The sequence below is a fragment of the Ptychodera flava genome, chromosome 15 (assembly GCF_041260155.1).
Source record: "Ptychodera flava strain L36383 chromosome 15, AS_Pfla_20210202, whole genome shotgun sequence".
NCBI lineage: Eukaryota > Metazoa > Hemichordata > Enteropneusta > Ptychoderidae > Ptychodera > Ptychodera flava.
The window spans coordinates 38,627,234-38,654,304 of NC_091942.1; the positions used below are offsets into that span (position 1 = coordinate 38,627,234).

At 35.9% G+C, this 27,071-nt stretch overlaps 1 protein-coding gene across 1 annotated transcript; it reads left to right on the plus strand.

Annotated features, from left to right (window-relative positions):
• The first annotated feature begins 467 nt into the window (after nt 1–467).
• Nucleotides 468–26,406, plus strand: LOC139152133 (hepatocyte growth factor-regulated tyrosine kinase substrate-like). Its single transcript, XM_070725226.1, has 17 exons — nt 468–602; nt 2,325–2,409; nt 8,886–8,961; nt 9,516–9,608; nt 9,889–10,009; nt 11,710–11,762; nt 12,220–12,288; nt 13,569–13,693; nt 14,414–14,492; nt 15,138–15,230; nt 16,166–16,246; nt 16,812–16,847; nt 17,170–17,340; nt 17,892–18,096; nt 18,621–18,793; nt 19,605–19,778; nt 22,779–26,406. Exons 1-17 carry the CDS (start codon nt 563–565, stop codon nt 23,352–23,354), a joined length of 2,250 nt encoding a protein of 749 aa, XP_070581327.1. The 5' UTR covers nt 468–562; the 3' UTR covers nt 23,355–26,406.
• The last annotated feature ends 665 nt before the right edge of the window (nt 26,407–27,071 follow it).

The window sequence follows — 27,071 nt, forward strand, 5'->3', positions numbered from 1 at the left end:
ACATATGCTCATGTGTGTAAACACGTGAGCAAATGAAGGCTTCTAAACTACCCCGCCCCCCTGAACTAGTCATATATGTGTTTGCTTCACTATTTATTATCCACGGGCCGCCCAAATGACAGATAGAAATCATCCTTAAAGATAACATCGCTTTGCGTCGGTAATTCAAGTGCGAATACGCAAACGGATATGGACAAGTATTAGCAACTTTAGCGTCGTGTTTATTATTAATACAGTAAATTTAGCAGTGTGATGTCATTCTGTCGAGAGACCACCTAGGGTGTGCAATAATGTATACCAGAAACCTCATATTTATTTTAATCTCCCTCTAGAAAGAATTTATTTTATGTTTTGCCAGTTTTTGGTATTCCTAGCCCAAGATTACTTCTGCCTTGAGATTGAACAGCGATAGAGTTAGTTTTATTCGAAAATACAAAATGCTATCATCCGTATGGCTCGATTTCGTCGGTAAGCTAGAGGGCCTTATTAATTCAGTCGCCATCTTGGATATCCTTGGGAGGAAACAAGAAAATTTTCAGTTGTTCCGCTATAACCATTCAGAATGTTTAGTTCTTCGAAGGGAAATTTCGATAAGCTAGTCGGTAAGTGAAAATCTGATACTGTAGAATTATTTATCTGGGGGAATTTTCTGTAATTATATTTTGGGATAATATCGAATTTGATGGTTCAGTACTATGAGTAGGATTCTGAGCAGCTGTACGCTTATGGCGTCTCAGTTCGTCGGTCTCAGAATGTTATTCTCGTAACCTTCAAGGGAAAAACAGTTTTCGAATTCTTTGTGTATTGCGGAGAGAAATTCCTTCGTCGAAATGTTCCAGCTTCCCAATATTTGCGATCATTGAAAATTCAAAAGAGATCATAGTCGAGAAGTGTATTATTCTTCTGTGACTGAGTACAAGTAAATAAGCACAGACCCTGAAGCGAGACTTTGTATGGTGCATTGAAGAAGTATGCTGTGTAGTTTACGAAACAAATACAAGTGTATGTTTGCACAGAATGAAAAGAGTAGCATTTATTGTAAAAGGAATTATGTCATCTCTCATTTAGTTTAAATAAATGAATTCTGTCACACATCAATTTATCGTAAGGTGCGTCAGCATATCCGCTTGGTAGAAACACATTTTGACCTGTTCTGAACTACGTAACTTACACGGGTACATTACCCAGCTCTGCATCTCCGAATGAAGTCCTCAACCTTTGAACTCAGTTGACCTTGTCAGGTCTTGTCCATTGTTTTCAGCCACTTTTTCCTGAAAAATTTTGAAACACATTGCTTGTAATGTAAAGATTGTAAACAATCAGTTGATGACCTAGTATCACATACACATGACTCATCGGCCCCTTCATTGTGTTGGAAATATTTCAGAAAGATATTTGCTCATATGTCTAGTGTTATTGGTACCTCCATGGCATACCATATAACATGTATAATTTTCCTAAATCAGTAAATAACTTTTCAGCATGATATTAGGTATTGGTAGTATATTTCAGAAAGACTCATTGTACCAAAAAAAATCAACAATGTTGTATTCTCTTGTCTCTTTACCTATTGTAGCCAGGTCAGCACTTTTCCATACTGATACACACACACCCTGAAACTGGTTATTTTGTCAAAAGATCTGTGATAAATTCCGTCTGTATGACAATTTGCTGTACTTTAACCCTTTTCCTGCCAAGTCCATATTTCACCACCAGGTCAAGATGGTTAAAATTAATGAAACACAACGTAATCCATATGATGTATTTTAACATAATACTGTACATTTGAAGGCTGTTGAAAACATAATACTGTAAAATTGATTATTTTTGGACAAAAGATGCAAGTGGGTGAAAATACGTCATGTTTTGGCTCAATACCGCTTTTTACTGACTTGGCTGATGGGGAAGTGATACAGTTATTACTGTCTGGCAGGAAAAGGGTTAAACTGCAGCGTCACTGTAGGATAGCGGTAGTGCACATATGTCAGTTTGCTTGAAAATGGCATGATGAATTTGCTAGATATAGTGAACACAGATTTTTGTCTTTCAACTTTTAAAATGTTAAACTATGTATCACAAGTGTAATAATAAAGACTGGTTCACAAAACCAGAGTGAAAAAGGACCGCGACAAAACCTATATGTAGGGTTGTCTCAGTAGCTTGTTTTGGTCTTTGAAAATGAGCTGCTGTTCATGAAAACATCAACTATGAAGAAGTGGGACTCTATGTGTCAATTCCAGTCGTACTGCTCACATCGATCTCAATCATTTTATTTGAGGATGTTTTCTATTCACATTTTCCACACTTTTTTGCCTTTTTTTCAGATAAAGCAACCAGTCAATTATTGCTGGAACCTGATTGGGATGCTACTTTACAAATATGTGATAGTGTTAGACAAGGAGATGTCACGTAAGTTGACTTAGAAAATGTTATTGATGGAAAAGCATATGAATGCTTTATTATATCTCAGACTACAAGTGAGTAATAGTTTGAAGTCAGCCCTACACATAAGGATGGCTCCATCAAACATAAATCAGACTTATTGATTTGATGTGTAGTTGTAACATTGCTTGATGTGATTATTACATGTATCACTGAAGTAAATCTGTTAATTTATTCCATAAAATTTATGTTTTCATGAATGTGTAAATGTCCAACCCAGTATTGGATGAGAACAAAGAATTCATTGTACTTAAAAAGTGCAACATAGTCTTTGGATAGCAGTGGATGATTCCTTTGACTGTTCATTACATACTAATAATGACTGACCCTGTACCCATCATGTGCATGTGTTTTACCTGTTTAAAATTAATGCTATATCTCTTTTACGTGCATTGTTGCTAAATGGTAGTGATGGAGAAAATTATCAGCAGTTTTCGTATTTTTATTGGCCAGTTGGTCGCCAGAGTCCAACCTCAGTCGTACACAAGTGAAAATTGTAGAGTACAACTTATCGTCTAGACAAGGAGCAATTGTCACCCTGTAAACCTTTTTCTGAGGGATGGACTGAATGTAATGAAATGGTAATAAATATACATCTTAACATGCACATTGTAACTGTTCCCCCCCACAGAAACTGGTCAGGTTGGATCAATTACATCTTCAACTGATCCTTTTGTTGTAGATGTTTTTCTTCTAAATCTTATCAGACGTGTTAAGTACCTTTCCCCGAATGCTAAAAAGTGATTTGCAAAATCAGCAGTTCTTTTGATTCCCCCACTGTTTGTGGAAACCAAATTTTATTTGGTGTTCAAGGCTTTGTTCTCATTAACTGTTTCACAAGTTACAAGAAAACATGGCAAGTTTCAAATTTACTAAAACTACAAAAGTAAAGGCTCTTGATGGTAACTGGTTGATGAAGTATGTAAGGTGACAGAACAGTCACATGTTTGTTATTCACAAGTGCGGGCAGAAATGTCTGCATCAGGTGTGAAACTGGCTTGGCAAGTCAATTGCATTCAATGTACATTCAGTTCTGTGTAAGAAACCCAATGACATACAGAGATCTCTTCCCGTGGAAAGAGTCCCTCCCTGTGCAAGGACCTTGCAAGGGCTTATTGTGATGGCCAAATGGATATCCACACAGCCATTCTTGGTACAGCCAGGCATCAGTTTATGAGATATCACCGTTGTATATGTAGAGGGACTGTGGGATAATAGACATTTTCAGTTGAGGTAGCATAGACAAAATGTGATGATATGTGCGTTTTTGGCAGTGTAAATGATCAACCATCTTACAAAGTACAAAGAAACACAAAGACATGCCAAGGGTTCATAGTCCATTGTACATTTTAAGTTTCAGTTTAAATGTCACATCAGAGGTACATTTAAAACCATCAAAATAAATTTAAACGGTTTGTTCTCAGAGCAGTTAATAAGTTGTTTAGCTGGCACTTGATGTAAAATTGAAAAAAAATTCTCGTGCTGCATGTTTCAGTCACATCCACGCAGTACTATTAGTACTGATCTCTGGAAACACAGCTATCTGTTGGCGGGGTAGCGGGGATCGCTATGCGGGTCAAAGGTCAACCCCGCCACGGATAGCTGCGGGCCAACTGCCATCGAAAGTGGGTCTATTACGACGACACAACATGTATCGGAACTTTGAACGGCAAAATAAACCAAAGTGAGCGTAGTTCAATAAAATGACCTATACCTGCCTGAACTCTGATTATTGCTCATTCCCTAACTCCTTTTGTGAACAAAATTTCTGGTTCGTTTACGTAATTCGGCTGATTTTCCAAGGAGTACTCAAGATTTTCACTCCAGCAGGGAACTTTGACTTCTATTGATATGCTAATAAGGATCTGACCGGCCGTCACGCTATTCACGTTCGAACCATAGAGGCCTCAGGCTCCAATGATGATGATGATTAAACATTTAAAAATGAAGAAAAATAAAAATATATTTGGACTCAGTAAAGTTGTTGTTGTTGTTGTTATTGTTGTTGTTGTTGTAGTTGATAGTATTTGCAGAAAAGGACAAATTATGCGCTGCAAAATTCAACACAGCATCACTATACACATACTACCTCCATGCTATACACATACGCTTCAAAATTTAATACAGTGATATTGATGATGATGATGATGATTAAATATTTAAAAATGGAGAAACATAAAAATATATTGGACTCTGTAAAGTTGTTGTTATTGTTGTTGTTGTTGTAGTTGATAGTATTTGCAGAAAAGGACAAATTATGCGCTGCGAAATTCAATACTGCCTAACTATACTTTGCGCTGCAAAATTCAATACAGCCTAACATTACCCAAGGGATGTCACTTCATTGCCACACACTTTTTTTCAATCGCCAAAAATGCACCTAGCAAGCATCGAAATCGGTAAAATTCGACGTAGGGTCAAAGCACATTAGTCCTTCTCAATCATACTCAGACATTTTTACCTCTTACCGATGAAAAGTCGAGAAATCAGCAGGTTTTTCAGCGCATCTTGTCGTCTCTGACATTCCACATTTAAAATACCCCGCGTTAGATTAAGTCACGTGGGCGCATTTCAAATCGAACCAATAGCAGAGCCCGTACTGAACGAATGGGCCCAATAACAACAAAAACAACTTTACTGAGTCCAAATATAGTTTTATTTTTCTTCATTTTTAATTGTTTAATCATCATCATCATTGGAGCCTGAGGCCTCTATGGTTCGAACGTGAATAGCGTGACAGCCGGTCAGATCCTTATTAGCATATCAATGGAAGTCAAAGTTCCCTGCTGGAGTGAAACTCTTGAGTACTCCTTGGAAAATCAGCCGAATTACGTAAACTCAGAAATTTTGTTCACAAAAGGAGTTAGGGATGAGCAATAATCAGAGTTCAGGCAGGTATAGGTCATTTTATTGAACTACGCTCACTTTGGTTTATTTTGCCGTTCAAAGTTCCGATACATGTTGTGTTGTCGTAATAGACCCACTTTCGATGGCAGTTGGCCGGCAGTTATCCGTGGCGGGGTTGACCTTTGACCCGCATAGCGATCCCCGCTACCCCGCCAACAGATAGCTGAGTTTCCACAGCTATATCAGGACTAATCTCTGACTGGGATCGCCTTAAATTATTGAGATACATCTCTGATAAAATCAATATAAAGTTTACACTACAAATACTTCTAAAGGGGGAGGTAGTCAAGACCCTGGACATGGCAGCGCCTACAATGTATGTTGTGACTTTACTGGAACACCCTGTACATGTAGCTAGCCAGCAATGGGTATTCATAAAGTGTACATGTACACCTTACAACTATGGCCAAATTTCATTTAAAAGAGGAAAAGGTTTAATTTCTGTACAAAATTGCCTGAAAATGAAATCATTTCTTTGTTTAGACGTGAAGTGTGGCAGTAGTTTAGTTCAGGCTGATCAGAGCAGTAATCAATAGGACCACCCAGTACTAAGGACTCTGACTATATCCTACCAGGTGAATTCTCACAGGCTTATGATGGCAGTGGTTCTTCCAACAGTATTCACTATTTTTTATCTCATTTCAAAAGCAATTAAGAAATTAACATTTTCGCTGCACAATCATGAAGCAATCATTTTAGTTCATTGAACATACGCATACATCTACATGATACTGCATGAATACGTAAACAGCCTAAATCAATGCGATTTGACTAATATTTTCATGAAAATACACATGTTCTGTTCATAAGAACATAAACTCCAACATATAAATATTTATAGACTTGGCTACAACAGCAGATCTTCTCAGATCTTTCATTCTGTCAACATCTAGATACATGTATGTGTGGGGAAAAGTTGTGCAAGAACTGCAATTTACACAATTGGCGCAGCAAGATACAAAATCACCATGTCTTTTGTGGGCAAGGAAAAGGATTGCTCACTGCTTACACGTTGCAAAAAAGGAACATGAACTTAAATCATCGCAAAATGATCATACCTGACAAAATTACAAACCATATAAACAATTTTCCATTTGTGTAGTAATGCGTTCGCAGGTGTTGGCATTGCTTCAAACAAGTTTAGAATGATTACCATACTTCTTTCACTGTGCGAGTGTTATATAAACCATAGACAGTAGAAGCAAGACTGTTCATATATCAACTATTTAACCATGTGATAGTCAGCAGCTTTTCTCCATGATGACAAATAATAAAAGCATTACATTTTATCCTGGTGTAAATAAAGTAAATTTCAGAGTCACATAAGACTTTGTCACAATTTCTTTTTTAATAGATCCTTCTATAAAAGGAAAGCAGGTGGATTTTTGTTCCATAAAACACAAGAATATATATACCTAGATTACACTTACATCCTGTTTGTCTGCCATGTTATGACGTAGTGGTGAAGCTTAGTCATATACATGTACATACCAATGGAGAGGTACACATTTACATATTAGCTACATACTCCTACTGGTACCTCTGCAGTAGTACACAATTATTAGTCATATATATATACCCATGTCAAAAATACACACTTATTAGCCCACAATTGTTATCTGAATGAATCCATCATGATGTATTGCTGTGTTCCATACAATTTACAAAGGTTTCCTTTGGTTCAACTAAGAAGCAGCTAACTGGTAGTACATATACTTGCAAAAGAGATTGTATACATTGTATGCTCTTTTGAAAGTCTTTTTAAGTCCTTGAATGTTAAAGCTTGGTGGAAAGTCCGTGAAAAATCCTTGAAAGTGAAATTGAGACTCCTGTAAAGTCCTGCATAATTAATGAGCGACCAGTGATATTGCAAAATTATGAAATGATCAGTCATGATGTCATAAAATGATGTATCACAATAATGATTCATGGAAAAGTGTATTTTAGACCTCAAACAGTCCTTGAAAATTACCTCCAACGTCCTTGAAAGTCCTTGAATTTTATGTGACTTTGAGTGTATGGACCCTGTTGCAAACTGGCATTTTCTCTTTGAAGTCTTGTAAAATAGTACATGTAGATGCAGTTTTGCAGCCAGTTCTTCAAAACCCTTTGACACTTGCATTCCGTAATTACCAAATTAATTGGTTACTGGCAAATAGACTATGGTCAATCATAAAAAATTTGATGTCATCAATTCCAGTAACAGAATATAGAAGTAAGTTCACAGATGTCACATAATACTAGACGCAATGAAGTTGAAATCTGAAAGTTTTGCTAGTTACTTATTAAAGGATTCTCAAACAGCATTTTTCACATACTCTTATACTCTTATAAAGAACTGAGAGACGTGCAGTAGGGCCATTTATCACTTCCTGTCATTTTATCATTACAGCAGAAGTATTGGTATGAAATTCATTTTATTTCTGTCATTAATATTATTTATTACCACCAAAGTGGCAATGTGACTGACCTAATCCTGATGAAAATCCTCAGAACACACCCCTCTAGTAAATTGATATATTTACATGTGGTGACAATGACACTATACATGTGTGTACCATAGAGTCTAGTTGCATGGTAGTTCAGGTGTATATATTTTGAATTGGTCAGAAACATGATGCACAGCATCTCAGCTCAGCTTATTCATATACTCACATGTATATCCCAGGGGTCTGTGGCTTGGTCCATGAGAGATTTCATTCAAAGAAACATACTGTTCACTACCATTTTGAAAGCTGAAGTGAATAATTCTTCATTCAAAGGATTGAATGTCCATTGCACACAACACAATAAATTACCTACAATTCTTTTTTATTTGTACTAGTGAAAGTCACTTTTGTAATAACATTTTCTACTCGACACAGAAGCAATAATGTGAAGCAACTAAATGATTATTTAACTATATGAACCAATAGTACATGTATGTTTACATACTTCAAAGAAAATTTCAAAAACACCAATAAATAACGTGAAAATCAGAGTCAGGTGCTACAATACAATACTTTTGGGAAGCAAGTTTTGGCCAACTGAACTGTCATTCTCTAAGAATAGTTGCCATGTAAATTTCTTTTGTCATGTCCATTGGGATAAACAATATCCTGTGATGTTAGTTTCCTGGCAGACTTTCTGTTATGTAGAAATTTTCACTGTGAAAAATGCTATCGTCTCTTTCAATCAAACATGATTTTCCAAATAATTTGAAATTGGAATCTACCGGTAAAAGTGCTCAAAAGTGCAGACTTTATAAAATTAGTACATAAATTTGTGTATACATAGCATGCTTGAAAGACATGCAGGACTTCAATCGTAATGACTCGTGGGATATCTCCAGTACATTGTACATTGCATTGGAGAGAATCTGTATTCTAATTCAAGTATTCTGTTAACCCTACCTTAGAACCATAAATGATATGAAAGAGGGGAGAGAATCTGTATTCTAATTCAAGTATTCTGTTAACCCTACCTTAGAACCATAAATGATATGAAAGAGGGAAGAAAATTGTTTTGTGAATTTTACTTTTTTCTTTAACTTACAGAGCCAAGTATGCAGTCTCAAGCATAAGGAAGAAATTGTCAGATCGCAATCCTCATGTGTGTTTGTATGCCCTGCAGGTATGATATACAACTTGAAATGATTTGTGAAAACTCCATAGCTATATCTTATCATGTCCATTTCTCTTCACAAATATCCGACCATACCATAACACAATACCAAGCTTTCAGGGTTGAAAGATTGGCTGTCACACAGTGGTCAAAGTTATTTTGCAAGTCATTGCACAGATATTTAATTCTCTCTCATCTGATATGTTTTCATCAAATCTGCCATGCAAAATCTCTGTGTATCAACTTTCTGCAGTGTATTCTTCACAAATGTTTTGGATGTCATGTTGATGTATGTTTGTAATGTAAAGTCTAGATGTGTACTGTTTTATTGAACACACTTCATGATCTGATCTATTTGCAACTCATTTGAAATAAAACCAAACAACATAGTGAAGTGTTTTCATTCACCTGTTTTGAATAATCGGAGTATTGAACATGTTACAGGTATAAGAGTTTCACAGTAGATATCATGTGCTTCTCTGTTATAATGTCATATCCAATAATATGTCCTTGTAGTTAGAGGTACAATTGAGAATTCATGGTCAACTTCATCTATCTTACAGGTGTTAGAGTCTGTGGTGAAGAACTGTGGTAGTCAAGTTTATGAAGAAGTAGCTACAAAATCTTTTATGGATGAATTTAGAGAACTAATCAAGGTATGCAAATTGTTATCAATGAATATTGCTTAAAAGCCCTTTTAAAGAATTTTTTTTACCTAACACTTGGATACATAAACATCCAGAAAAATGCTGATTGTGTTTTATGGCCCATTCCAGTACTTTTGACATCACATTTTGAAATTCTATGAAAGCCATATATTGGATATCCATTGTCTTGTGTTCCTAATTACTCTGATAAGAGATGAGTGAAGTAGTCTCATTGTTTGAAAAAATAATTTTGGTATTTGCTGCATATTTTGTTATTGTTTTTCCACAGACTGGCAGTGAGCAAATAAAACATAAATTATTGGAATTAATTCAGACATGGTCGCATGCTTTCCGCAGTGAACCCAATTTAAAAATTGTCCAAGATACGTACCATCTCATGAAAATGGAAGGTAAGATAATCCAACCTTGCCGTATTTATTCAAAAACATATTTGTCAACAGTCAGTGTACGGTGTTTTTTGTGAAAGGCGGTACCTCTGTAAATTATATCAGGGTTCCCCAAGTACATCAATGCAATCATGAAAGGGGATAACAGACATGTTACCATGGTTTCCAAACCATTTGCTGTATGTCTACTGGAAATCATAGTATGGAAACAGTCCTCATGCAGACTAAGTCTCTCTAAGTAAAAATTTTAGATCATTCAGTCTATTCATCATTGTTACATGCATTTCATCACCATCCCTCCACCCACCGGTCTGGAAACAGCTCCTGTTTCTTTGTTCCGATGCGCGTTATGGGTAAACATATCAATTACAAAATATCTGTGAATCTCTGACACCTTAATGGTGACAAGTACGTGAATTTGCATGAAAAATATGCTAATTTTAACCAAAATGACCAGAATGCACTGCGCTATTAACTACAGCGATTTTGCTGAATAAACTTGGCGATATTGTAGCACAAACGTTTCGATATTGAGGTGGGAGCCTCAAGGTTCTTTCACATTTTTATACATAAAAATTCATTTCTTTTCAAAGCTGTTGCGTACTCTTTTGGCCTCCAAAATAGATTGAGCTTGCAAGGAATCGCTGCTAGACAACTGTACGCGACTGTACCCCTAAGTCTTAAAACGGATAAACAAAGACACAAACAAAATCAATATGCCAAAAATCATCGTTTCGGACGATAAAACATCAAAATAAGTGTCTCACCATTTGTAAAATATCGTATATTTAATGTTCAATGACTGAAATATGCGGAGTTGGATTAGATTCAAACATGGAAGGGAGGAAAAAACTTGGTGACCAAAGAACCAACGTGTGCAATCAAAGTTTCTAAATGGCGTCGCGGCAAACTCAACAGCATTCCGAAACATAGAAAGCATAAATTTCGAGTAATGTAAGAATGAAAATCGATTCTAGAAAATAAACATTTGGAAAGGTATATACCTCACAAGTCAAAATTCACGGGGAATTTTACAGGTTGATTGGCAATTTTCGTTGTTCAAAAAACGCATGGCCTACGTATGGTGGCAGCCATCTTGGTAAACGGCAAAAAACGCATACTACCAATTTTAAAATCCCCATCACTGATTGATCACGCCAAAGTCGTTTCGATTTATTCTTATTTCTACAAGTGAAAGGGGGGGGGGAACTTTCATACTATAAGGTGCCTCTTCCTACCTAGCGAGGTCAAATTTGGTTGGCGAAAATTCGACAGAAAAACACGGAAAATCATAGACGAAAATCTAAAAAGAAATTACTCTCAATAAACACAGTTTCTCAGTTGTAGCAGAAATCCTGGCTATGGTAACAAAGTTACCTGGGGAGCAAAGACATGACAATAAATAAAAATACTCCGCACTGCAAGATGTTGCCAAACGCTACTGATGGCGTCCCCAAGCAAGCATTTACATCCATAATGCGCTTCGTACCAACGGTAGAGCAATTAACACCTTTAAACAATAGGGCACGTGTCGCGTTTCCAGACCGGTGGGTGGAGGGACGGTGATTTCATATTACATTATTGAGCAACTTTTACATGAATGTGAAGTGAGTTATCAGTGTTGTACTATTAGTGTTAACAATTAGTAGAGACCAAATGCATAGTATTGATTTATCCAACTGTGTTAATTTTTCTCTCGGTAGGATACTCTTTTCCTCCAATGAAAGAAAGTGATGCAATGTTTGTGGCAGAAAAGGTAAAGTAACTTGTATTTGTGTTTGCTTTCAGTTACCTTTACACATTTGCATAAACAAAATTATAATTTCCAGTAATTTACAAATCTCAAGTTAAAAGTTGAAGTTGTAAAACCAAATTTAAGAGTAGTTTATCTTTTTCTGTAGACAACTTTGTCACAATTGTTTTCTCAGTGATGTGTTGAACATTTTTACATTGCAGATGGGGATTTAAAGATGTCACAGATAAATAGTATAAAATTTTAATTGAAGGTGTTCATACAACATTGAGTAAGGTGTTTAGGTCTACAGAGTGAAAATTCACAAAATGACCTCACTTTAGCCTGGAAGAAATACCATGCACAAGGGCGGTTATCTTTCTTTGATCCAGCTATCTCTGCTCCACTGTCTTTTAATCCACCTTAGCTTGTTGTTTGATATCTAATTGTCTTGTACTCTGGTAATCTGTGTAACACATAGGCTCCGGAGTGGGTTGATGGCGATGTGTGTCATAGATGCCGTGTGGAATTTGGAGTCCTCCAAAGACAGGTAGGTAATTTTATCATTGTCTCTTGACATAATACAGTGTAAAGTAGAACTAATGTACCATCCAGTCTTGCTGTGGGCAAGCCAGTAGTAAGCCTACTGATGTATCACATGACCAGTAGTAAGCCTACTGATGTATCACATGACCAGTAGTAAGCCTACTGATGTATCACATGACCAGTAGTAAGCCTACTGATGTATCACATGACCAGTAGTAAGCCTACTGATGTATCACATGACCAGTAGTAAGCCTACTGATGTATCACATGACCAGTAGTAAGCCTACTGATGTATCACATGACCAGTAGTAAGCCTACTGATGTATCACATGACCAGTAGTAGGCCTACTGATGTATCACATGACCAGTAGTAAGCCTACTGATGTATCACATGACCAGTAGTAAGCCTACTGATGTATCACATGACCAGTAGTAAGCCTACTGATGTATCACATGACCAGTAGTAAACCTACTGATGTATCACATGACCAGTAGTAAACCTACTGATGTATCACATAACGAGTAGTAAGCCTACTGATGTATCACATAACGAGTAGTAAGCCTACTGATGTATCAGGTGATCCTTCAGCAGCTCATTATTTCTGACAAGAAGTATCAGTCAACACTTGCTATGTTCTTGTACTGCAGTCTATTGTTTTGCATTACAGTGAACAAAGCTCCAACAAAAGATACATTAACACTGTTTATAGATATTTCAATATTATAGCAGCATTTTGGGAAAATGCAAATATTTGTCCAAAATATCATCTCAAGGGACCAAAGGATTTACTGATACCACATCACCATAACATTTTTGGACAAGCAAGTGAACGTGTATTTAATTTCCTACTTTAGTTCCAGTGTACCCAAGGTTGACTTCAGAGCCAGCAATCTCATCAACGTAACAAGCTACATATTTTGTGTTCAGTTTAAGGGAAATGTAATTAATTGTCATAAACATACTCACAAGGGACTGTAATACATAGTGATATGATCTTATTTTGGATACTTCCACCTAACTTACAAGAGTTGTGATAGAATGTCAAAAGTATCCTTCTCAAAGGCAGAATCTGCATGTATATGTAGTTACAAGTCAGAAAGATTTCAATCATCAACAAATTTTGAGAAAAAAAAAACTTTTTGAGGTTGCAAGTTTCAGCAAGTGAGTTAGCAATGTTGATACTATTCTAAAACCACATTTTTGCAGTTCGAAGTAATTTCTTACAAATGTTAATTTGAAGAATGCAAATGATCATAAACATTGTATATTTGTTTTGCTTAAAGCATCATTGCCGTCACTGTGGGCAAGTCTTCTGCAGTAAATGTTCATCTAAGACATCTACTATACCTAAGTTTGGTATTGAAAAGGAAGTCAGGGTATGTGACGCATGCTATGAGAAAGTCAACAAGTAAGTCTTTTATTGCTTTGATAGATCCTAGAACAATGAAGTGAAAAATTATGATACTGGTCCTGACTTGTGTCTTTGATGTTGTGGAACTAAATTTTGTGTTGATTTTGAGAACTGTGTTCCTGGCGACCTTGCACGTTTATGCCTGTAATGAGCAGATGACATGTTGTCACAAGCACTGTATGTGACCATGTAATTTACATAACAGTAGAATTTTGAATGTTGTCAGGCTTGCTAGAATTATACATTATGGTGATGTAACACTGATAGAATAGAATATGGTTTGTCCACCTGTATCAGTTACAGTGTAGCAGCACCATTGATCATGATCAAAATGTAGCTCCTCCAAGTGGTATAGATAGTCAGTGTATGCTGTGATATTGCATCAGATAAAGACAACATGTGGAGTGCTTTCACGTACAGTCTGTCCAAAATAAGGCAGTCTGAGAAGACAATGGACGACAAGTATGTATCTAGGTGTGAGTAGTTGGTGAAAATAACACAGCAGTGTGTGGGCTGACTTTAAGAGATTGTGTATGTAACCAGTGTTGTTTGTCAGCAATTTGGTATGTGCATTGAAACCGCTGTAATATATCCAACATTTTTGAGGAACTATGTTACATGACAGGGAAAAGCCTTAGTGGCATTGAAAAGTACTGAATGTCAAAAATCCAGTGATATTACCAACTCAATCAACTGATCCTTGTTGTTTGTCTACAGACCGGGAAGTAAGAGTGGTTCAAGTGAGAGTGATCTACCAGCTGAATATCTAGCCAGTCCTCTCTCACAGCAACCTCAGGTACAGCTTTCCATTCTACATTTACCCTGTCTAAACTTTGCCAAAGAGTTGGTGTGGTTTTCAAGTGGCATGTTTGCTTGCGTTGTACAACTATATGTTGTTCAGAATTATGATATAGAAATATAATAGAGCAAATCAATTGAAATGATTGAAAATACTGTACATATGCCATATTTTTTGTATCTAAGCATGGAGGGCAACTTTTTAGATACTGTCTCCTAAAAATGCAGAAAAACCCTGAAAATGGCTATCAATTAACTTCACAGGCAGTGTATTCAATACAAAAATGTATTTGTATATGAAAAGGCTAATTTGATTGTTCAGCGTCAATAGACTTGTTGCAGTAAAGTTCCAAACCTTCACCAGTTTATGTAATCACATTAGAATACCAAAAGTGTAGGCTTAATTCACTGAACTTTAAAAGGAATATAAGAAAAATACATGCAGTCACAGAGTATTAGCTCATTAATGGTGATTAAATTAGATATGTATTTCAACTGTTAATACTTGGTTCTGTACACCACAAATACTTTGTACACCACAAATACATTTACAGAAATGAAGGCCATTGTGAAAGAGATGACTATTACCAAAGTCAGTAAGATTTATTATGAAGTCTATCATATATTCCTGGATATTTTGCAGGTCCCGGCTCAAAAATCTGAATTGGAATTGCAAGAAGAGGAAGATTTACAACTAGCTATGGCATTATCCTTAGATGAAGCTGAAAATAGAGAGGTAGGAACTCATTGCCAGTGATACATTAATACAGCTGTTACTATTGTAGATCAGTAAACAAGGTTATATTTTTACCATCTCCTGTCTGTATTTCTATTTCATGCTGAATCTGAACAAAATATAAGATTGGCTCAGTTATCTAAAAACAAAGAAAAATTCTCAGTGATAACTGCCAATGGTATGCAATGAAAGACTTACATAAGCTTTCCAAGATCCAAGATCACATGTTTTGGAGGACATAGTACGTTGTGATTATTTCTAATCATAAAACTAAGACTCCTACACTAAGCCTAAAAACTTTTCAAGAATACAACTTATGTTCCCTCACTATTAGATGGTCCCTCACTGAAACCATGTAAGCCAATAGGGTGGGAAAGTGCCACTGTAAAAGTTGCCGTCTCTGTTAATTTCTGTTTTGTTTTTGTTTTTTGGGTTTTTTTTGAATTTTTTTTTATAGTTTTGTTATTGTTATGTTTTTGATTTTATCTTAAATCATTTGTCTTTTCTGTTTTTAATTAGTATGTATAACTTATAAAATCTGTTCTTTTTTGGAGGGTTGCTTTTTTATAGGTGTTAGTCACCTGTGCGACTCATCCTGACTTTATGTCAAAGCTGAATAAATAAATAAATAAATAAATAAGTAAATAAATAAACATCTTCCATGTGCAATTTAAAAAATACACCAGTGTTTATTACAACACCTGTCATACATATACTTGTTGTTCTTTACCAGACACTGACAAATCTATTATTTCATAGTAATCGAGTTATTGATGTATTGTATCATTTATTGTATGTTAGGATACACTGAACAACCTGTCCTCCTACATGTTATGCTACATTGTCAAAATCTGAAATGTTAAAAAATTACAGATACATGTTTTGTTCATCTCACCTTGAGACATATTTCTGTCTCACATTTTTGTTTTATGTAGCGGATTCGTAAAGATAAACAAACCACATCTGCCACATCCTCATCCACATCAGCGTCTAGTTCCTTGTATTCATCATCTGTGGTAAGTCTTTATCCAAGTCTATCAACAGTTACAATCTCAGCTATTATTGTCAAAGATTTCTTAGCATGGCTGTCAGTGACACAGAGCTCAATCAGAGTTATAAACATTCTTTTCTTACTTCTCTATCTACACATTTGAAACCATGTGGAAAAGTTTAACCAAATTACTTCAACAAACGTTGTATGAGTACCTGTTACACTTATAGACTTCTGAAGATGTGTTTTCCTTATTAAAGTTGAAAGATTTTGTACACATGAGACATTGTAAGATTACATTATTGCTGTCATAATGATGGAAATCAATGATATTTAAGACAGTCGCACCAAATAAGTGAATATTTTATAGACCGCTCAATGCTAAGTGTTTTGTTGTTAATACTGTACATGTAATTGTTTTGATCACGTGTGATTTCATCCATTTTATGATTCAAATCATTTAGGGTGAAAAGTCCAGTCATTCTCAGATTAATTTGAATGTGCCACAATGTACTAGAAAAGTTATGTGTGAATGTTATGGCGTAATTAAAATATCGACCTCTAACATGTATTGTTTTTCCTTTAACCAGACAAGTACATCTCAATCAGCAGATATGGACCCGGAGGTAAATTGTTTAACTTCTGTATTCTGTATCCTACCCTAATTTCTCTTGCTACAAAATTTATGCCTTGCCTGAGAAATCACTCTACAACATCACCTTCTGAATTATGTGATAAGAAGTGTAGCCTCATTGGTTGTGCATAAGTATCTGAAAATTACTGAGAACATTGTGTAAGCCTACAGTACAAACAACACGTCAGAAAGTTTAACCAATATCCAAGTGATATGTGATGATTAGCTTTGAAAGACAAATGTGGAGATATTATCCATATTGGTTTGTATGGCGTACATTTTGAATAAAGCATTTACTGTCTTTGTGATTGCAGTTAGCCCGTTACTTGAATCGTTCATACTGGGAACAAAAACATGAAGAACAGAAAACAGCAGCCACACCATCAGCACCGGCTAGTGCTGACATGACAGCATCAACAGCGCCCCCTATGTCTGTATCTTCACAATCACAGCCCACTTATGCTACTTCAGGAAAGATCCCTGAAGTAAGTATTTGCAATTCTTTTCCAACATTTGCCGTAGTATTTTCTCTTTGTAGAATAATTGATCAACACTTCTTTTGTTGTTGTTCTTGTTGTTGTGCTTGTTGTTGTGACATTCAATATGAACAGTGACTGATTTAACCATTTCTGTAAAAACCATTAAGGAATATCAAAATGTAACTTTGAGGAGTGCAAACATTGAGCAAAATATTTTCAAAAAAATCTCTGTTTCCTACCCATTATATCTGAAATAATATACAAATTTACAACAACTTACAAAAGTGATCATGCCAACTAGACGGTCATTTAATAGATGACTTATCAAATGAAAGGAAAACACCAAGTCTACTTTCTGAAATCTGCAAGGTTATATTTACATCTAATATCAATGGTACAATTATGTGTAATACCATTCATGGAAGGAAAACAAATAGCATGAGTCTTGAGTAAGTTAGTGTAGAGCCTTGCATTGTTTAATCAAAATTACTGCTAAAAACTGGGAAAATTATGTAGTAGAGCTAAATGAGCTTACATGTATAACATTTGTTTTGCAGCAATATCAGAATGACAGTGATGACAGTGAACAGTTTTTACAGATGTTGTCCACCAACATTGATGTGTTTGTTAATAGAATGAAAAGTGACTCTCAGCGTGGTCGTAGCATTGCCAATGACACTTCAGTTCAAGGTCTTTTCCAAACCATTACAACCATGAATCCACAGTTGATGAAGATTATTGATGAGCTAGAAGATAAAAGAAGTAAGTCCATGACTCTGTCTTCCATGCTATCTTGTCATGACTGTCAGGAAAATAACATAGTTAGTAGATTACTTCATATGGTTTCATTCAGCCATTTCAAAATTTAATTTTGGTCAAATATATCTCGTAGAAATTGACAATGCATGCTTTACTTGAAATTTTCAAAAGTTAAGAACATGTTTCTTTGATGAATCCACACTAAATGGCCTTGACCATTGGTAGTCCTTTCCAAACATGTCAGAAATTTCATGGATACCAAGAAAAGTACCACAGTAAGAATACTTCATGAAAGATTCACAATGTTCACACAGAAGATTCTTTGTACAAAGATAGCTGCCATCAATTCTCTGCACAAGAGAACAACATTGCCAAAGTTATCATTCAGTGTAATAGCAATGGTGCAGCATGTTTCTTCTGTTTGTTGACAAAGAAAGAAACAAAGGAAAAAGAATGTCTAGAGAATTTATAACACTCCAGATTTTATTTAATACTTGTATGTTACTGTTGAATTTGGACACTATTAGATAGCATGGAATCATTACAAGACAAGTTGGCACAGCTCAGAGATGCACGAGAAGCGTTAGATGCTCTCAGAGAAGATCATCGTGAAAAGTTACGACGAGAAGCAGAGGAAGCTGAAAGATTAAGACAAATCCAAATAGCACAGAAATTAGAGATAATGAGACAAAAGAAACAGGTTAGTTGTATCAGAATTCCAAAACATGTCAAAGTGTGTTCATAGCTTTGTTATGTAACTCTTGAACATTACTTTATCTCTAACTAGTTCCATCTACTGGCTACTAATACACTGCTTTGTTTCTTAACTGCCAATTTTGCAATTGATTGATTGGACTTAATAGTAACTTGATTGGGTTTGCATAAAATGTAGCAGAAACATCAACAAAATCAAGTAGTGCCATTTATATTTGTATCTTCTGACATTTGTTTATTATTTACATTTGCAACCTTTTGCAATAACTTCTTTTCATTTGCTGATAATAGAGTTTGATAGAAAAACAATTTTAAATTACTTTTGTTATGTTCATGCTCTGTTTTAAAGGGTAACTCTACATTATTATGATGTTTTCATTATTTTTTATTTTGTATGTCAATGACAAGTTCTTGTTCTACTCCAAAAGAATGTTGAAACACCCACTGTTTGGCTTGACAATGTAGTGCCTGTATGTGAAAAATGCACTGTTATTGTTTACATTTGAATTCTACTCCAGACCAGAATTGTCAACAATAACAACACAGTATAAACGTATACAGGCTGAATTAACAAGCAGAATACTGTTGATATCAATATGGTTTGGGGAGTAGAACATGGAACTATGTATGCTTGACATTGAAAACAAAAATATTGAGAAAAATCATCAAAAGTTAGCATTATAATTTTCTTTTGAAATGTGATACAATGGAGGCCAAGATCATTTTTCAGCTGTAAAGTCATCTCTTTGCTGTAGATTTTAGAAATGCTTTACAAAACTGTGTTATTACTTGTTTAGGAATACTTGGCATACCAGCGTCAACTAGCACTGCAGAGACTTCAAGAACAGGAACGTGAAATGCAGATGAGATTGGAACAACATAAACATCAACAACAGATGAGACCTATGCAGTATACAATGTATGCGCCACAAGGTGTACCTAACCAACAATTTACTGCACCACCACAACAGGTTTGTTACTTTACTGACATCATTTAGGAAAGGAGTTATTGATGTAGATAATCCACTGTCAAATCAAAATATCAAAGTCAAGGAAGTGCTCAGTCCTGAAAATCTGTGTTGTACTGAATAAAGCAACACCTTTTTATCACAACTGGAAGTTGTGATATAGAGGTGGTTTCAACCGGTGTTTGATGTCGTCCATTTCCGTAAACGACAAAAAGTAAAAAACTGCTGAACAGATTGCGTTGATATTTGATACCGATACATAGACTGGTTCCAAGGTTCCAATTCGGAAAAATGGAGCCAAACGGAGCGCCGGTTAGATAGTTTTGGGAAATTTCTAACCCCCCTTTTTATCTAATTGATTTTAGGGTCTTTCATATATGTAGTTTTGGAATGTACACCAATCCTGCATTGTGGACTGTTTTATGAGTTGTTGAACAGAAATGAGGTTTGATGAATGTTAGAAATATGCAGGATGGCTGATTCGAAGTATAAGAGATTTCTATGGTTTTGGGCATCAAAAGCATTAAAAAAACATTTCTCATAGTTTAGATTCTCACTTTTGAGATGACCCTAGGCATTTGTTAAGTAAACATCCTTGAGTCAATATACAGACTTTGACATTCCAGAGATTAAGTATCCACAACCTCACATGTTACAGTCTTTCACTACAATGGTATGGCCCAAACCCATTGTTATCAATGGAGAGTGTGGACCTGTCTACAGGAAATTGGGGTGAACAGGTTAGACAATGACGTTACAAGTTGTAGGTTAGTTATCAAGGTAGCACCAGCATAGAGTCCTGAGCATCTGTCCATGTGTTCTCACAGAAAATTACAGGGAAAAAAATTATTTGAGAAGTTTCTCTCCTTTAAATAGAAGTATATTACAATTTAAACCTATCATGGATAGATTGCTCTCAAATGATCTGAAACACAGTTATTGCCCATTAGCAACAAATCTATAGCAAGATTTATGTAAAGTTCATGAACTTACACAAGGTATTAGACAAAAGATGACCATGACTTTGCTACTTTTCAACATTTATTTCAATCAGATTTCCCCAGCTTAGTGTATAATTTTGTAATCTTAATTACTGTCAACTTAGCTTTACTAACTTATTCATACCTCATTATTCTTACACTACTGTTATACCTTATAACCACAAAATTTCAAGAGATGCATATATGATTGTCACTTAACAAACAATTTACAAATATGTCTTCTGCTTTTTCTCCATATACATATACATGTCTCTTTTCTCATAAAAATGAGCTTAAAATCGCAATGTGAAAAATAGTCTTTCAGCTATATGTTGCTCATTGACTTCGTGGTCTGTCTAATTCACAGTGAGTGTGGTTGTTGATAAATGCCGATAATACTAGGTGGTCATTATGTCCAAGCGCCATTGGCGGTATTTTTTAACATAATGACTATAGGTCATTATCACATCTGGAAGTTGTGATATAGGGTTAGCTTCAACCGGTGGTGGATAGTGTCCATTTTCCGTAAACGACAAAAAGTCAAAAACCGCTGAACAGACTGCATTGATATTTGGTAGAGATATTCAGACTAATTCCAAGGTTCCGATTCCGAAAAATAGAGCCAAACGGAGCAGCGGTTAGATAGTTTTGGGAAATTTCTAACACCCCTTTAACTAATTGATTTTAGGGGTCTTTCATATATGTAGTTTTGGAATGTACACCAATCCTGCATTGTGGACTATTTAATGAGTTGTGGAACAGAAATGAGGTTTTGATGAATGTTACAAATATGCAGGATGGCTGATTCAAAGTATCAGAGATTTTCATGCGCTTTTGGTAATAAAATTGATAAAAAACAACATATTTAATGTTTTAGATTTCTCACATTTGTTATGACCCTTAACATTACAGACTTGATGACATAACTAGCTGCTGGACCTGTTTACTGGCGCATTGATTTAAAGACAAAGATCATTTTATTTTGTAATAAGGACGTGTGATTTCGTAAAACATAGTCTATTAGCCTGGAAATGTGATTTTTGCGAATATTGCTTACCCCACTGACAAACAGTGTGGTTTGAAAATGGCTGGAATTCGCTACTTCGGGAATTTTGTTTTCTGTGTGCATTTACTGACAAACTCCAAACCCGCAGCACCTACCCATTCACATTAAGTGAGGCTACCCACAATTCTCCATGATCTGTACACACGGAGATCACTCTCTGAACTGAAGCAAATTTCTTCTGTACAGAGAACAACTCGGTCCATATTTCAAAATTCTGGCAACATAGTTCTGATCATTATAATTTTCTGATTTCTCACTGTGAATAATGAGAAGATCAACCCCTTTTCCGCGGAGGAGATAGCAATTTTGTAATTTTGTCGACATAGATTTTTGACAGCCATACACAATATTTTCAAGAAAACTAAGGGAATAAGTTGCATCTGTGTTGGCAAAAGAAAGGGTATTGATTTTTTTTAATGTTCGTAACAAAGGAAATTTGCATGTCTGACAGATGGTATGATGAGACCATCTTAGTTGCTGATAACTTTATCTTGACAAGTGTGCAATTTTTAGCACGTCCAAACATCGACTTCTCATTCAATTTACTCTTGAATTTTAAGCATAATCAAACATTTTGGAACATAGTTTTAACAAATAATACTGAACTTAAATTGTAAGTGAAAAATTGTTAAGAAACTGATAAAATTGAAAAAGCCTTTAGCAAAAATTTCTGAGTGAACAAATCAAGGGGAATTGTGGGTAGCCTCACTTACTGTGCCATTCAGTATTTCATGTACAGGTGTACCCAGAGATAGAGTAGTTTCACAATGTGCCAGTTGTGATCAAGTGCCATTGGCGCTATTTTTCTATCGTTGTCTCTGTAAAGGGTGACACTACCAGTGATGTAGGACTTGTAAACTTAGGCATCTTAAATGACTTGACTAAGTTTCCTTTCTTTATCTACTGTTCAGGCCATGAGTAAGTTGTAGTAAGTTGCTTTGTTCCATTATTTTACAGGCTTATGTCAGTCCACCCAACTCCATGCATAGTTCACCAGTGCATACTTTTAAAATGGAACAACAACAGCAGCCAGGGCCTGGTCCCTACATGGAACAACCAGTGATACCTACCCAACCCCCACAAGTAAATGGAGTCAACCAAGGTCCACAATACAGCCAGCCCAATCAGTACCCGCCACAACAGAATTCATCATTTAATCAAGGGCAACAGTACCCTGCACAGGGTGGCCAGTATCCGCCTCAACAACCTTCTAGCCTCAGTGCACCTCCTTCACTAGACTACCATTTGAACCAACCTGGTACAACAGTGGACTACCAGTCTGGCTCCATGGACTATCAGCAGGCCAACATGTATAGCATGCAAAGTCTGGCTAGCACACTGCCACAGCAGAACCAAACACAAGTGGCCCAGCCTACACAGCAAGCACAACAACAACATTACAACATGAACCAAGCACCACAGGGCAATATGTATCAACAACCAATGCCAGTACAACCAGGCATGGCACAGCCACCACCACCTCAACAACCACCACCACCTTCCCAGGAGGCTGCATTGATTTCATTTGATTGAAGGTGACAGCCATCATGTATATTGAGGACTTAACAATTAAAAGGCATTTATACGATATCAACAGAGAGATACTGCATTTATGGGGCTTGTCTTGGAGTCTTCAAATGATAACACTGCATTTACAGGTGCAAGTAGACTGAAAGATTTGTCACTAGAGGGCCCTCCTTACACTCCTGAGTGCTCGGACTGCTCTTGCGCGACAGATCTTTCAGTCAAAGATGTAAGCTGTGTAACCCTTTCACCACCATGGTTTGACCCAAACCCATTGTTATCAATGGTAATTGAGGACCTGTCTACAAGGAATGGGATCACAGGTCAATCAAAACATGCTGACTTAGTAGCTTTCAACAAAAATTAGTCAGCTAAGATAAAGAGTTGTTTTAATTTGACACTTGTATGGAAATTGAAAACTATACTGATTATTGTATTGGTGTTAGTACATGTGCCAACACAAAGCAGAGACAATTGGTGCATTCTATTATCTATAATCTGTTACCATGGTAGCTGTATACCAGAACATCTTTCATCCTCAAATAAGTGAAATAAATTAACATATTTGTTTTGTAATGATATAGATTACCACACCCACAGCCAGCTTGATTTACAAATAGTTTAGTCATTTCAGAGCATTGAAATGGCCCATGCAGGTTTTAACTGTCATGTTTTCATTAGAAAATTTGACTACACATGATGTGAAGTGATTCAGTTTGTAATTTTTGTCTCTGGCGAAAGAGATTTCAAATGCCAAGAGAAAAAAGTAAATTGTTGTTTATGCCTTAGATATTGAATTAACAAAGAAGACAAAACAGATTATGCTTTTGATGACGAAACCTGTTGTTGTGATAAGTTTTCATAGATTTTTGCGGAGCAGTACAAGCATTTTACAGATACATCAGTATTTTTATCACATCAGCAGTTTCCATAACAACTTGCATGTAGTGGATAAAGGGTAGGTGTTTGTTCTTGAAATCAATTGTCATGGTACTACCTAGATTGGTCAGTCAAGCCGCATGGTTGTTGCTCATATATCCATCACAAGATTCTGCTCTCATCATGTGTCAGTAGAACACTGCAGTAATGAGTGTTTATCATCATATTCTAGTGTAGGCCTGTTGACAGACATCAATGAAATATCTTACTGTCATCCTCATACTGATAGATGTGACATAATGAATTTTCTTTGATGCAAAGGAACTCGTACAAGTCTGTATTGAGTCATCTTGGTTTAGAGCACACACATCCCATGTCGCTCAATAGCTTTATGGAAATACAGTACATGTCGTCAATAGCATTATGGAAATATGTTACATGTCAAAGGTCAATATTTCAAATATTACCACACAGATGCATAGTGTATACCATAGATCAATCTTGATGAAGTGAAAATTCATGCTGTATTGTGTTTGCAAAGTGAAGTTTCTTTCATCCAAAGTGGACCAGGAAAGAAACCTTTTTGGTGTTTTCCTCGTCATTGATTTTGTAATTGTCACTGTACATGCTGAGATGTACACCTGGAGATCCATAGTCACTGTACATGCTGAGATGTACACCTGGAGATCCATACATTGGTTTTGTAATTGTGGCTGTACATGCTGAGATGTACACCTGGAGATCCATGTCACTGTACATGCTGAGATGTACACCTGGAGATCCATACTCACATCCACAAAGTTTAAAATGTTGATGATGGAAGAACCTGACTGTTAATGTGAGATTTTAAAATTACAAAAAAAAATGTGATATATTTCAATTTAAAATTATCATCTACGTATGTTTTCAAATGATGTGGTGTAGCACAGCAAGTGACTTGAAGGGTTCAATGAATAGCAAGGGCAAAAATAATGAATCAAAAACATCTGTAATATCTCCATGGCAGCCAATTTTTCAGTAATGTAGATGATATAGCAACTATTTGGAAAATTTATTGAACTTGAAGTAAAATAGTAACATTGTTATGTGCAACATTTGGCAGATGGTCAGTGGTCTTACATGTCACATCTAGTTTCCAAAGCATGGCAAAGCTAATCTTGTTAAAAATGCAAAGTTTCTTCACCTGTGAAAGTTATCAAAGTCGTGGATGTCTCTATTTATGTGCTAAATTCACTTCTCTCAATTGATCCAAAGTATCAGCAATTGTTTGGGAGTTTGTGGATAAAAGTTGAGCTGGCTTAAACTAAACCTGAGTTGTGCATGTACAAACCCTGTGTGTATGTAAAAGATTTGCAATTCAAAATCCAATTTACAAGTTATTTATAAGCAGTGCAGTAAGTGCACTTCTATCTTGTATTGCCTAATTGTAGTATAATCTTATCTTTAATTTTTGTGAAGTTGTCTGACTTTCTTACTTAACATTAATTTACCAAATCTTGTTTGTACAGTCAAAGAATCTTTTATTGACATTATTCAAAATAGAAGAAGTTGAAAAGGAAAATGGAAATTCCAAGCAAAACGTAAATATTAAACAGATAATAAAACTTGTAGTATTGGTCAGGAGTATTTGCTTCAGCACACCGAGCCATACAAGGCAAGTTATGGCAAACCACTGATGGACTAACAGTCTTGTAAAGATATGATATAGTAAGCGTATGTACATGTGACCAACACTCTCTCTATGAAAGACTCACTTTATTACATAGCTGCCAGTGTATAATTCCTAGTGTATCATAATTTACTCCCTCTCTGTGAGTCACCAATACAGCTCTTACTCCAACATTTTATCATTTCAAAGGGTTTTGTTGATGCTTGGCAAGCAGTTCATATCTGTATACAGGCTTTATGATTACTCTGTGTGCAAACATTAATTTGAACGGCAACAAGTTCAGTGATCTTTCATTGTTGACAGCCCTGCATGCATTGTATGTCTTTGTCAAGACAGCACTGTGTATAGCTAATTAGAGCACAATTTTCTTTTTCATTGCTGTCTAAGGTATTGACACAAGACTCAGTTTTATATTCAATATAGATCATTGAAGGGATGATATTCATACATTGTAAAATTACACATATTTTGCAATGTCCATGTCATTGAATCTAATAAATATATCATACAACAGTCTGGTAGTACATTTCTATCATATCTGTACATCACGTTTTACCCAGTTTCAAACATCATAATTGTGCATGCAACTGTTATGCAAAACACTGTGATAGATACAGTTGTGTACCAATGCCTGAACCTACTGACTGCGTATATTTGAATAATTGAAAGTGGTAACCACTGTTGGCATGGTTGAAAGACTGGCAATGCAATAACAGTATGCCAATGCAGTATAGTATGGCCAGTCTATCAGACCATGTGACTGCATATTTGTATTTATTCACGGTCCCTCTGTGATTTACTGAGTGGGTTTCAAAAGCATCAGTATAATGCCAAAGGCACTTTGTATTGTATGACTATGGTTTGAATTACACTTGCCTCACTAAGTATTGCAGATTCAAAAATGTGTTTTTCAATAACAGTGACTTGTTTTATTCACAGTTTAGCTGACATTTTTATCCCAAAATAGGAAATTCTTTTGTATTCGTCAGTGAAAGAATGGCCATTAACAAATACATGTCAGAGAAGGGTGTCGTGATGGACATTCACCGTGATAACATCAACAGACAGCAGTAAATTCTTCCCGGCCTGAATGTTCGGTATTTAATATGACTGTACCTTAAATGTTTTTCATGAACACTTTTCTGTAAAGCCTACTTCACTGACCAAATCAATCAACA

What these genes read in the sequence shown, in the direction of transcription:
- LOC139152133 (XM_070725226.1), top strand. Translation starts at nt 563, where the DNA reads ATGTTTAGTTCTTCGAAGGGAAATTTCGATAAGCTAGTCG. An exon ending in TGTGTTTGTATGCCCTGCAG is followed by an intron (nt 8,962 to 9,515) that starts GTATGATATACA and finishes TCTATCTTACAG; the next exon opens with GTGTTAGAGTCTGTGGTGAA. An exon ending in AATTTAGAGAACTAATCAAG is followed by an intron (nt 9,609 to 9,888) that starts GTATGCAAATTG and finishes GTTTTTCCACAG; the next exon opens with ACTGGCAGTGAGCAAATAAA.